Here is a 14,575-nt window from a genome sequence, read left to right as displayed (position 1 = left end):
ATCTAAAATTAGGAATGGGTGAAATGATATGGAAAATAGAAAATGGCCAATATTTTGGTCAAAAGACCAAAAGAAACAGAATTTTAATGAAATTTCAGATAAAATGAGACATAAGCAGGCATGCATATGTGAATGCACACATTTTATTGTCTCAAATGCGTGGTATGCTCAAACCATCCACAATGTCTGAGGTTTTCAATAGGATGCATGCTCAGATCATTCTTGAGGGCTAGAAGAGCACTGTGTATCTGCAGATTCCCAGGTACAGACTTAGAAGACCAGAGAGAAGCACAGCCAGTGAAAGAAAACAGCTGAGAGGAGGGAACAGGGAAATGGACAAGAAAGATCTTTGTCTCCTGAGGCAGAATATTGATGCTTTCTGGAGAAAGAATGGAAGGGCTGAGCAGTAACTGGTGAGGCTGGGAGAAAGGGAAGAAAACATGACAGAGTGTGAAGGCAGAAAAAGGAATGGAGAAGATGAGGTCACACTGATTACATCCCTGCTGTTTGGTAATGTTTAGAAATCGTACTATACGTTTCATATCATGGATCACATTTTAAAACAAGCTACCTTCTCATTACTCTAAGTCTTCACTCCATCATATATGAAATTCCTTAAACAAACATGGCTACACTTTGAAATAACCAGAAAGCAAGAAATAGTGGTGCTCACCGAAATACTTCTCGGTGGTTTTTTATATTCCAATCATAACCACCTTTACTGACAAGTTCAAAAAACTCGGTCCTTCTCCTGCAACAAAACAGATTATCAGAGAAGGAAACAAGACGCTTCCAGGGCAGCACTGCAGCAGAAACACAGTTCTCTGGATGATATGAAATCATTGCACCTCATGTATTATTGTTAAAGTCATTACACTGACAGTCCATTTAAGCGAAACATACTAATTTCCGAACACATTCTATAAATGTCTGTTATCAATGTCAGAGCTGCCTAGTAAAAGCAATATTGTATTTATGGTCTCCGCAGATAAGGAAATAAATGGTACCAAAATGTTCAGTCTTCCATGGAAGCATGAAATGTTCAACTACAGCAGTGGACAGACAGACAATAGAAACACTGCTGAAATATATACACACTTCTTTACTTGTCCTTGCAAAATGGTTTTTACTTCTGTATCCTGAACGGTTTTTCAGAAACGTGCATTTCCTGTTATTTCCAGCACACAAAACAGAACAGTGAGACACAGGAGCTGCAGATGTCTCAAGGTAGTAGTTCTTACTGACTAGAAACTAGGTCTCCCTGCTTGGTCCCATGCTTTGTCTTCTGGAATATCTTGCCTATGTCCTCAAAGATGGACAAAACATGAGCCTGAACATGTTGATGTTTGTTTGGTGCCTTTAAGTAAAAAAAATTCTGACTCATCATAGTCTGTGTTTTTTTATGGGACTGAGACTCCAAGCAGCTCTTATTGCACACAGTGTGACTACAATATGAAATAGATCTTGCCCCAGATATAGTAGAAGTAGAGGTACAAAAATACGGAGCAACTTGCCCAGACATATTCATGAAATAAGATGTAAAAGAATTTCACGTTACAAAATTTGCTGGGACAATGCAAAGTCACGCAGGCAGAAAACAAAATTCAGTTCTCTCACACAAAGTTATAGCATCATGGCCCAGTGGAAATAAATATTGCAACGATGAAAATTTTAATGGCCAACAGTAGTTGGCACAAAAATCTTAAACCAGCCTAATCCTGAGCAGATCATCAAAAACTATATACTCTATTAAGAGAGCGAGCAGTAGTTTTTTTGCATCCCGTATTTCAGTGCCCAGTCTAACAATGTAAAATTTGGTAATGATTTCATTTTGAAGTATTGGATATTCTAGGCAATTCCTATGATACTGGACAAAAACCAGGTAAGAATGTTTAAAGCTGAAAGCTCAGGAAGATGACATCCCAGAAATCTCAAACACTCAAATTTAAATTATAGAGATCTATAAACAGTAACTGAAAATATGAATCTCAAGGCCTTTTGTTAAGCTGAAAACTTTAAAATAAGAATTTTCTTTGAAATACATCTAAATGTATGCAGAAGTAGTAGTCCAACTCCACAGAGAATTTTTAATGTTGGAAGGAGTCAACCTGAGGAAAGTACCCATGTATAAAGAAACAATTTAGTGTTTCCTACTGGTTGCTTATGCATGGTAACCAAAACGAAGAGGTTTGCCATTATTAAGCAAACATAATATGCCAGGATTTCAGAAATAAACAGAATGATAACAATTTTGCAAAGTCTTTGAGTAACATTGACTCTGGTTGTATTTTGCCTGGAAGGGAAAGTTGTCTTGCTATATATAGCAAATCCAGTTGCTTTACAGCTCAGTGGCTCAAGACACCATTTGAATGAATTTCCATAAACTTCATTTTGGTTCCATGCTTTTGCTTGTTGTATGATCATTATCTAGATCCAGCAGATAATAGATATCCAGCAGATATCTAGATCCAGTATCTATCCAGCATCATTATCTAGAATGATCTACTAAAATCAAGTATATTTTCCATCTGATCTTTCACTGAAAGTCATCTTTTTGTTTGTTTGTAGAAAAGTAGTGCCTTGAGAAAGTCATAAAGCCTTACTCTGCCTGGAGTTTTGTTGCTGTTTCGCTAGCTGCACTTTGTGACCTTTAGGTTTAGGCATTCTAAGAATACTGATATGAGAATTTCCTTCTCTGCAAAAATACTGAAGATGTAGTAAACTGAAAAAGTAGTTAAGTACTTGCCCAGACACATCTATTCACGTAGGATGGCTTTAAGGAGTGTAAATCATCAACGTTTCCAGGGAGTGATTTTCAGGCGCTTTTGGAAGTAAAGTAGCATAACAACTACCTGATTAATGAATCATAATAACACAAGAGGAAAAGATAACTTATCTGCAGACTTTTGAGCAAAGAGGCCTCATTTGCTAAAAGTTTTCTGATTCATGTAGCACATAAAAATCAATTATGCAAGCAAGGAAGAATAATCTTGAAATTCAGCTGATGTCCCTTTTTGGATATTATTTCTCTGTATTAAAACTAGAAAGACAACTTGACCATGTAGTTTTTCAACCTAAGGCACACAGGGAAAAGAGCTCCATCACATCTGGGTCTGGACTGAGTTCCCTCCCAAGGCACTGCCGTGGGCCCTCTCTGGCTCTTCCAGGGGCTGCAGGATCTTGGCCAGGGCAGCTGCCCACTCAGCCCCTGCTACTCATCTTTTCCTTGACAGCACAAAACATTTCTGCAGCACTTGTTGTGTGTGGTGAGACAGGAGAACGCGTACTGACACATCCCTGTGGTCCTTGTATCTCACTTAAAGCTGTCAGCAAATTCCCCATCATACCAGCCCCGCCCACCCCCGCCCCCGATAACAAGCAATCTTAACAGACAGCTTCAAAAAGAGTATGCTTAAAAGGGCTTATTTGTTCTGCTCAGAATTTTCATGTCAGCAAGCAGAAATTTCTTCATGGACTAATATTTAGAAGTTATTTATAATAAAACTATTCACTAAAACCCTTTCTTAATGCAACTTCTCTGAGAATAGACTTGTAGGAAACAAAGAATATCAGTGTGTCCACTGCCAGTACTGTTTAGAAACAGTCCTTGGCACAGCAACCAACTACTGAGGAAAAAAGACAAAGAAAACATTGCAGCATCCCGGCTAGTATTCTTGCAATTAACAGTTAAAGATACGATGCTGATATAGATAGCTGAACAATTTCAGGGTAAAGACTTTGCCTGAAGTTTTCTGGAAACTTGGTTTGGTATCAACCATCACTACAAAGGAGGGGCAGCATCTAGGTATAGCACCCTAAGAAAAACATTACTAACTGCTACCCAGCACTGTACAGCATAGGATGCTAATGGACATCAAACAAAAATTCCTAAAGGATGAATTATTGTCAAGACTGGGAAGGTAGTATGCTGAAACTGCACATCCAACAGCACTTCTCCCTGTAAGTCAGCCACAGGCATGTGCCAGACAGGGGGATGTCAAAAGTGGATTGTGATGGTGGCACCATGACTCTTCCGACTACATGCATGCTCCCACGCATTCTCACTGGGAAGAGCTTGGTAACAATTAACAGTATTTGAAAGACATAAAATAGCACCAACTCGAAGTCTACTTAGAGATTTGATTTGCAAACAAGGAAAAGGAAGAAAACTGGATGACAGAGATCCTATTATACTTCTCTTGAGTTAAGCTTTTTAAGACTTATTCTCATGTGATGCAATTTGGCATACTTTGTCTTCAAAGCAGCAATACATATGCTTTCATTACCTCTGGAACTGGGTCTGTAACTAAATATAATATTTCTTAGCATACATGTTTAGAAACTCTGGAATGGTGGAAGAGAATTCTAAAATGTCATTGATTTTCTACATGCCTGAAGAAATGATCACAGAAGGGACAGAAGAATTATGGGACTGAGCTGTAACTGATTCCTTGGATTACCTTGAAGTATAAGCCTAGGATTTCACTTGCTTTTTGTTGATACAGACATGTTACACATTAAAGCAAAACTTACTTGGACACTTGAGATATTTCTATTAGCCTAAGATATACTAAGTATTAGACTAAATCTCTTCAACCACAGCTAAACACTAATTTCTCATATTATATATCCTTATTGGTATTTAATAGGTCATTAGAGTAAGTTCTTTGAATTTTCATTTGTCAAATACAAGAAATGCCAATACTTACTCAAAATATAGAGTGAGGTCTGTTGCCAATATCGATTGCTTTAGAAGCTGCATAAGGTCACTGTAGTCCTTAGAGGACAAGTTAGCAAAGATGTTGTGACCCTATAATGAAAGAGATAAAAGAGGTAAAGGGCTAGCAATCAATATAGGTTTTTAAAAGGTTTTCTAACTCTTTAGTCTACAGTTTCCTTGTAACAGAGGTCTTTTCTGATTCATGGCAAAACTACGACAAAATAATAATGTTAATACTGCTGAGATTACATTGAGGTGGAAGAGTTGACGATTGTAATCAAGCACTTGGTATGTTTTTCTAAACCTTGCTGAAATTATAGCCTCTTGAGGAAAGATTTACTCTTTGCTCTGACCCTGCACAGACTCAGTTTATGGGGAAAAACTATGGATATATCTCAATCTTTCCTCTTATTAAATGTTTTGGGGAGCTGTGCATTGCAGCTTTTGAGTTGTGCTCCTAATAGATTTATCTGTGCTGCTGCTTGCAGGCACACAAACTGCTGTTAGAGCAGTCAAAGACACTAAATCAGTTTTTCATTCAAAACAGCCCATTTGCTCACTCTGCCCATTACTGCGTTGTCTTACAGTGTATACAAGCATTGCCTATGCGGTCTAAAGAACGGCAACTTTAGGCAGTTTAGACGCCATTTTTAGGCCCAGTAGGCTACTTCTTAAGGGATCATAAGAATTTGAAAGGTGCTCTATGACCAGAATGAAAGGCAACAAATTATTTAATATTGCTATTTTAGAACAGGGAGGTCCTTTTGTAACTGAATTTCTGAAAACTAAGAGATATAGATTTCTGAAAACTAAAAGAAAATAAGAGATATACTAACTATAGATAACCTATAATTTCTCTATAAAATCCTAGAGAAAATAAGCTGAAAGAAACAAAATTAATGGAAAATTCTAATTGTAAGCTTAAGAAGTGGTCTTTGTGACATTAGTCAATATAACTAAATAAAAGTGGTACACTTTTTTTTTTTTTCAAATTACCTAAAGAAATAATGAGGTTCTTGCTAAACAGAGTCTTTTTTTGGTGGTATTTAGCACTGTATTGCACACATTCAGTATGCACTGCCATCTACTGCTTAGGAAGATTAAAATGCCCTTAAACCCAAGAATTTTCCAGGAACAGGATTGCTAATAACCATGATGGTCTGAGGACATAGATGAAATAAGGTCTGGAGGTAGAAATGGTATTTTTTAATAAATCAGCTAATTGTTGGACTAAAAAAATAATTTGCCATGCATAAAAGATGGTCTTCTCTGTGCCAATGAAATGATTATTTCTTTTCAACTAAATATTGAAAAGGATTTGAGAATCTAAAGCTTATTTATGAAAAAACAATTTTAAAACCAAAATACTCAGGAGAAAATAAAGCAAAATGTATCAGGAAAATAGCAGCTCTTACAACAGGGGCAATTTACCAAGTTGTCTGTTGTTCTATGATATCTGTTGCCTTTCTGACCTGTTTCACAGTGTATAAAACCATGTTACTACAAAGCTCAAGATCACTTATACTGAGGTTAGCATGTTCAAGAGTAAAGGATAAATAGCTCCTTTGTCCACACAAGAAAATACATTCTACTTTCCTTCTAGACAGCAAAGACAGACTAGAATATCAACATCAGTGGATAGGATATAATCTAATTTCAGTTTATTTGAGAGAGGAGACCAGCCACTCAGCTAGTGAAAGTTGGTGTATCTTTAGATTGGAGGATCCAAATCTGCAGTTATTCCAAACTAAGGGGTGTTGTGTTCCATTAGCAAATAGTATCTATTGGATAAAAATCCTGTATGATTATTTTTCTGGTCTAGAAATGAGGACCTGGAGAAGAAGCTGCCTGAATGATCAAAGGGGAGGACTTGCATTTCAAGTAATATTTTACATCTCTGAAGGAAGCTGGAGTAGATTTCAAGGAAAAAAAGTATTTTTTTTTTCATAAATCTCTTGATTTTTAAGCTGGAAAAGGTAAAGAAAAGCATCTAGACTGACATGAGCTATAAACTTTCACAGAGTTGTCCATGTCTTGTGCCTGTCTTCAAAAAGACATTCAGTCATGATGAAGATTTCAGGAACTAGAGAAATCACTGTTTTCCAGGAAGGCTTGCTCCAGAGGCTGAACAGTCTCATTGGTTTAGAAAAAAAACCAACCAACAAAAACAAACAAGCAAAAAGCCCTAAAAGCCTTTTCTTTTTTCCTATTCTGAACCAGTCTGTTTAACTTTCAAATGCTGCTTTTTCTTATGCCTTTCCCTAGTAGTATAAGGAGCCATTTAATTCCTAGTATCGCCTTTCAGATAAACTAGGCTAGGCTAAGCAGATTGAGCTGTTTAAATCTCATGCTGGTGCTCTCCTTTCCTATGTCTACTTTTTTAATATAATACTGAGAAACTGAACACTAAAGCCACAGTCCCATGACTAGCCTCTGTGCACCATACACAGAGGTAAAGCCCTCACCCTGTTCCCATTTGTCTGTGATCATGGGACATTCCCAGATGCTCTTCAAAAGTTATTGCAGATCAGCATATGGTCTCCAATTGTGCTGCATGAACAACATTTTTGTTTTTATATATACTGAATGCATTTTGTAACAGCCTATCTGTGTACATTAAGAAAATACATCCATTGTTTTGTAAGGATTGCGTGTCCATCCTTCTACTTTTCTCACTACATCTCTGGGGTAGCGCATGCTGCATACTCCTATGTGCAAGATATTCTAGGCAAGAACTATGTCTTTATGTGTATCTGCAAAGCAACCAGTGTACACTGGACAGCATGATATTACTGATATTTTTTAGAAAAATCATTTAGCAAAATATGCAAACCATTATAAAAATACTGATTACAGAAAGACTGTCAAAGAAATTAAATTGATCCAGTAAAGGATGACTGTGATACTCTGAATACTACACCTGTGGGGAAACGTAAGAGCTTGTTTCGCCTACCCATAAACCACTGAGCAGGATATATGTAAGAAGACTGAGAAAAGCTGACAATATGATGAGGATATGTTCTCCTTGCCCCTAGCTGATTGAGACAAATATAATCTCTGGGCTCTATGATCAGCATTTGTAGTTGTTTAATTTTGTGCTAGTTGTGACCTTTGTGGTAACCAATAAATAATTCCTCAAGGAGAGGGCATTAAAAAGGTACTGTGTGTGGTATTTCCTTTCTCCGGCTGAAACTGCCCAACAGCTTACAGTGAGATTAATAGCAATGCTTTTGTACCTCACTTTGGAGAATCATGACAGCATGATTGAAATGGTGGTGCTCCAAGGTAGCAGAGGTGCCATAGAGCTGAGCTAAGGCTGATCCGCTCCTGAAACAGAACATGGGGAGTCAACAAATACTGCTCGTCTGCTTACGAAGCAGGTTTCAGAGACGATTCAGTAACAAAAGCACGTAGCCACACTCCATTTCAGCAACCACACTTAAGACAGTTGACAAGATCAAAATACTAGTTTAAAGCCAGATACAAGGCATTTATGTTCCAGACTTTGCTAAATATCATCAGCTGACTAAAGATTTTCCTGGAACTACATGAAATTTTGTAATGCAACTTTCAAAGTGCCTCAGTGATGCAACAGCACAGGCGCACCACTGTGCAGTAAAGACAAACAGTAACGTCCCTGGGCTAGGACCGTCTGTTCTGCTACTACTTTTTATTTTTAATTCTTAATAGATATAAACACAATGGCTTACAATGGGTGATAACAAACTCTTAAAACCCCCCAAAACACAACAACAAAAAACCAACTGCAAATGCAGTGATGTTCTGTCTGTATGTAAAATCAGGCACTTAAAAAAAATACTAAGGTAAAAAAACATAAGTGAGAGCAGTGAATATAAAAGTGAAGTTTAGCATCTCTTTAGAATGTATTTTCTCACCATGTTTATTGTCCAAAACAAAATTGGCTTCAAAAAGCACGGAGTAGGTGGGTTTTCTAAGTTTAAAGAACAAAAATCTATAGAATACAATTATAAAATTGAGAATCGTTAGGAGGTGCAGAGACCGGGACTGGATTGTAAGAATAGTTACTGTTCACCAGTACTTCCACTTCTGGGATCCAGCCTAAAGCGACAAGATGGGTTTTCTTTCCAAAGAAATGAAAATAAGAGATTATGCTAGAGACAAACAGAAAGAGTCTCCTAGGAGCATATACTATAAAACTGCACCATACTGATATTTAATTACCAGAAGCAGCTATATTAGAGAGAAGGATGTCCAGGAAACATTATCCCTAGAGAACGTGGTGTTGATATATATAACTGAGCCATTTCACACAACTGATATTGCCTCCATCACATACCTCTTGAACTTTCATCACACAGAACAGCAGTATTGAACACTGAAGATAAAATAGGAAAATGTGATACTTAAATTTATGTCAGGTTAGAGGAATAAATCACAGCTGCTGTTATGAAAACTACAGCTTCTGTTTTCAGGGATGTTTTATACATGTGTGGTAATGTTTGTCTTTTGTTAAATGTCTTCAGCAATTTCTTTATGGAGTCGTAAAATAGTAGCCTCCTCTTTGTACTCTGTTGTCAAACAACAAGTATAAGTGATAGCAGTCTAATGCCAAAACCTCTACCTTTAACTCAGCCATCCCTCTGCACAAGAGATATTGTTGTGTGATGTTAGAGTGGAGAAGTGGTTAACTTAATCAGAGCCTAAAACGGTCAGGATGTAAATCTTAGGTCTCATTTTTGTAAATTAGGAACATAAACATCAATCAGCTAAGCTTCCTTCCCATTTGTCTCGTCTTTTTTGATTCCCTTCAAGACTCAGCTGCAAAAAGGCATCTAGTAGTGCTTGGTAACCTTTGCACCATGAGCTCTGTCTTTTGAGAACTGCAATTGATTTTCCTTGCTATGGTGATTGAAGATCCAGACAGTGTCATTGTTTCATTGAGACTGTACAGCAACACCAATAGCTCAGGAAATGGCAGCTTAGCGAATATCAGAAACATCAATTTGAGTGATGTTCACTGAGGCAACTCGCCCCCAGAAATGCAGCAGCCCGTGCATACACACATTGCAGCAGAGTATTTCTGCAAAAGATAGGGACAAAATAGGCTTAATACAACATCACCTTATCTTTCAAATATCTTTGGACAACCATTTGACCACTTCCCCATCACACTGGAGGATTAGCAGTAATGCAGAACAGACAAAGCTGCAAATGCATGCTGGGATCTGCCCGACGAGAGCCTCAAGGCCTCCTGTTTTGACTGTAGAGGACCTGGGGAGTCAAGAAAACAACATGGGATTTGGAGGACTCTCTGTGACCGACACCTTTATTTCACAGCTTGGCCAGGATGTTGTCAGGGGACACTTCCTGTTGTCCCCCCCTATTCTCAGGGAATGCAGATTTTAGAAAGAATTTGACCTTGGTCAAGGGAGTTCCCTTACCACCACAGTAAGAAGTACCCTCAAACCTTCTACAAACCTGCTTCTACTTCACTGTGTTGGAGGGCAGCAGCCTGGACAGTAAAATATATATATGCAAGTGAGGGCTGCTGAATCAGGTCCTAAGAATTTTGAATAGCATAAAATTAATTTTTAGAACTGAAAACAGTCTGGAGAGCAAGATTTCACATAGGTGATGTAAGAATCTGCCTTCAAGATCCACCTTCGTGTTCTGGTAGGTACTGACCATTGCAGTGGGTGGCCAGCCCACCGCTGCCCACTGCAGCATGTCTCTGAACAGGCTCTGTGTGCTCTGGTGTCTGGGGCAGGCCAGGAAGGAGGCATTCCTACAGACCAGGGACCCTGTGTGCTCCACAAATGATGGGTGTGTGGTGAGGCAACTACTCCAGCCACCGCTGCAGACAATATGCATCAGAGGTCCAGCATGATGGCAGTGGTTTCATACTTCATAAGCTAGGAATCACTTTATGTATGCTTATCTATACTAGTGTGAAAGTTTTTGTGAAAGCATTATTTCAGTTTTACCTATCTTCTTTTCTTCTTAATAGTTTAACAAGATTTTGCTTAACATCATGCATTCCAGCCAGCAAGAACAACCCAGATAGACAGTTTCAGTGTTTCCTGGTTTGAATACCAGCATCAGTAATACCTGAGCCTGAAAAGAACATAGAATTTTGGCACCATGTTTCAATACACGGTGTCAGTTCAACAGCCTGATACAAAGGACAAGCCAGCAATTACCCAAAAGAACAGAGAATGATAAAGATGGATAGTCCCTCACTACATACAAGAATAAAAATACTTGGCCTTGGCCTAGGAGGCCTGAAATTAATGCTTCATTCTTTATCCTGGTCACCTTTTGCTCTTCTGTGGAAGAAAACCAAATTAAAGTAATAAGAATTAGAAAACTTACTTGGCTTGGAAGGCATTGTTGGTTCCCCTGTGGTCAAGGTCATGACATAAGCATCCCACAATCAAAGCTAAAATTTCAATTTCAGTTAGAATCTCCTGAAATCCTGCAGTCTGAGAGCAGAAAAAAAATAGCAGCTGTAACTATCAGTAGCAAAAGGGATAAGTAATGGTAGTCCATCAAGCAACAGTCAATGTTGTTTTGATACCATGAATGTTTCAGTAAGGAGAAGATAAACGCTTTATTGTCATATTATATTCCCTGCTGTATGTTAGATGGTTAGCAGAATAGATAACGTCCTTGGAGTGATCTGTTATTATATCTCTGTTGCATTTCCAGCATGCCATTTCTCCACTACCCAGAAGGCTCTAAAGGCAAAAAAAGCTAAAACCAAACACCAACAACTACACACTAAGACAAGAACTGGAATTTCATATCACAGAAACACAAACCAAAATTGATTCCATTTTGAAATTATTGTTCAGAGAAGTATTTAGACAGATTTATTCAATCCTGAGGTCACCATCTTAGCCAGTCCCTACTGTCAGAGATAGCTGAGATGTTAAATCAAAATAGCTATAAAAGGAGCCAGCTAAAATATACTCTATGGAATTGTTACAAACTATTAAGAGGTTTGTTATCTGGGACACGCGAAATGAAGTGGCATGATTTAAAGAGGAACTGTCTCAAACGGCATATTTCTGCTGCAGATACCCACTTGAATTTGGGAGACAATTTTGAAAACTGATGTATTGAAATTCCCCACTAGCAGCTAAGACCAGATATGCCCGTGTGAATGGGGGGGCTGATCCTAGAAACACTTTTTTGCCACTATACTTCTCCTCATGGATACTTACCATAGCAGTTTTCCTGCCTGAACTGCCTTATGTCAGAAAAGAAACGCTACTGGTAGGGCTAACCCCAAGAATCCTGAACAGATCCTGTCTGGAGGACGTGCTGGAGCCTGCGTGGGACACCACCTCTTTGGTGCTGTGCATCTTACCCATGGCAGAAACAACCTGATTTTTCAACTCTTCAGAAGCATAACGGCACACTACCTGCAAAAATGACTGGCTGAGCTGGAAAATCGTAAGACTTGTGTTTCCACAGTGCCAGTCTCAAATGACACTCCTCAATTAGCCACGTGATCTAGTTAGTATGAAAGGAAATGATACAAAAGGAATATAAAATACATTTATACTAGAGGACCAAACCAAGGCTGAACACGAAACGTGTAAGAAATCCTGAATTCCATTGATTTTCAATGGGGCATAATTTCACCCACTGGCAAGAAGATAGTGAATATCAGCGGGACTTGATGTCCTTACCTGGCAGGAACTTACAGCCCACTCAGAAATGCCAGTCAGTTGCTGCAATTCCATGTGAAAACTCTGCTGTTCACTCTAAAGACCACAAATTCTACTTAAATAAGTGCACACTCAAATCCGAATAGCCTCTGTTTTCATAGTCTGAAATGTGGCTGCAATTAATATTTAGGCAGTACAGGGAGCCAAGCTCCTCCAGGTCCTCAGGAATGCATTTCAGTGGGAATTGAGGAAGTGCAGGACTTGCTACAAAAGCTTTATAATTGTGCGCAAAGTTTACATATCAGAAAACATGATCAAATATGAGGAAAAAAGATTCCTTTTGTGTACAATCCACTGGTACACACAGTAACTTGAATATTATGAAAGAGGTTCTCCTGATTGCTAATGGTATTGCTTTTTTTAGTTTCAGTAACAGCTACCCAGGCAGAGGAAATTCTCTGAAAACTAGTGTTTTCTTTTTTTATATTTTAAACATTGCTCTTGTATAACAAATAATAATCAAGGTCTATTTTTAAAAAAGGGATTAAAAATAGGTTTGTAACTGACAACATGCCACATGTCAAATTTCATTCTAGAGAAGACGTTCATGGCTAAGTTAAAACAACTTAAAATAGAAGTTTTATAATATGAAATTGATGCTGTAATAAATATTCTTTAGCATAACACAAGCTTTGATTAAACTCAAGGATGCAACCTGTAGTGCAAATGCAGGAAAGCCGATTAAGGAATTCATTAACAGTAGCAATATCTCAAAAATAAATGCAACATTTTATTTAATCAAAAGTCTCGTCATTGAATATATGAGAGAAATATATCATATTTCACTTAATAAAAACCATTTAATTTAAAACAGCGTTACGGTAAGGGGATATCTGCTTTGAACATAATGTAAGAAAATAGAGGATTACATTTCTCCATTTTTTGAATTTACACAGAGAGAAAAAAATACATGGCTGTAGATGACAGTGCAGTAAAATTTATTTTCACCAGAAAAGGAATGACCCATAACTCATGAGTGGCAGAGTCTCCAGTGAGTTATGGAGGTCATTCTTTCATGTGAGGAAATGAATTGCATTCATTATACCTTGCCCCACATTTATATGTTTTGTTATTAGCACACCAGATGGGATTTTAATTTTGTATTGTTTACTTGTTCATTTTTACTTTTTGAAATAAGTAACAATGTGAACTGCATTAGGCAAAGGCATTGATAATGAAGCCTGGGCATGATCCTGCAGTTTACTCTCACGTGATGTCCTTAATTTGCAGAAGCAGTCTTGCTTCAGCTTGTCTTCAGAATATTTGGGTGAGTTTGAAATACAGAAGCATGGCTTACAGGACTGGGCTTATAATTGTTTAGTGTCTAACTGGAGAGAGAAAATACACACTTAGATATACAGGAACATACCTTAGATATGCAGAAGGCTGACCCAGGAGTAGTTTAAGCTTTTTTGGATTTGTTCAGCCCAGCTGAGTTTTCATTCTGCATTCAGTGGGAGCATGGTCGGGCCATTAGAGGCTACCACATTACAGATTAGATGTTTGTCCTGGTTTCGTCTGGGATAGAATTAATTTTCTTCCTAGTAGCTGGTACAGTGCTGTGTTTTGGATTTAGTATGAGAATAATGTTGATAACACACTGACGTTTTAGTTGTTGCTAAGTAGCATCCTAAGTCAAGGATTTTTCAGTTTCCCATGCTCTGCCAGGTGCACAAGAAGCTGGGAGGGAGCATGGCCAGGACAGCTGACCCGAACTAGCCGAAAGGATATTCCATACCATAGAACGTCATACTCAATATATAAACTGGGGGGAATTGGCCAGGAGGCTGGGATCACTGCTTGGGGACTAGCTGGGCATCGGTCAGCAGGTGGTGAGCAATTGCATTGTGCGTCACTTGTTTTTCTTGGGTTTTATTTCTCTCTTTGTTATCTTCCTTTTCATTGCAATTATTATTTTTATTATATTTTGTTTTATTTCAATTAGTAAACTGTTCTTATCTCAATCCACGAGTTTTACTTTTTTTCCGATTCTTCTCCCCACCCCACTGAGGGGGGGGGGTGCAGGGCTGGGGGCGGAGCAAGCAGCTGCGTGGTGCTTAGTTGCCATCTGGGGGTAAACCACAACAACATTACTATGCTATAGTAAGTCCTACCTGAAAACCCCCTAAAATAGACC

The 14,575-nt window shown here is 38.3% G+C and overlaps 1 protein-coding gene across 1 annotated transcript in view; it reads right to left on the bottom strand.

Moving 5' to 3' along the window:
* The window catches only part of PDE11A (phosphodiesterase 11A), a 140,970-nt gene that overhangs the window by 20,463 nt on the left and 105,932 nt on the right, over window positions 1–14,575 (bottom strand). Inside the window, exons 13-16 of the mRNA XM_075029295.1 lie at window positions 11,075–11,184; window positions 7,957–8,047; window positions 4,710–4,810; window positions 674–751 (exon numbers count right to left, since the gene is read on the bottom strand). Of these exons, the coding sequence (XP_074885396.1) occupies window positions 674–751; window positions 4,710–4,810; window positions 7,957–8,047; window positions 11,075–11,184 (380 nt within the window). The remainder of the gene's footprint in view (window positions 1–673; window positions 752–4,709; window positions 4,811–7,956; window positions 8,048–11,074; window positions 11,185–14,575) is intronic.

Source organism: Buteo buteo, chromosome 5, assembly GCF_964188355.1.
Source record: "Buteo buteo chromosome 5, bButBut1.hap1.1, whole genome shotgun sequence".
Taxonomy (NCBI): Eukaryota; Metazoa; Chordata; class Aves; order Accipitriformes; family Accipitridae; genus Buteo; species Buteo buteo.
Note: the sequence above shows the minus strand (reverse complement) of the source record. Positions and strands in the feature narration are given on the sequence as shown.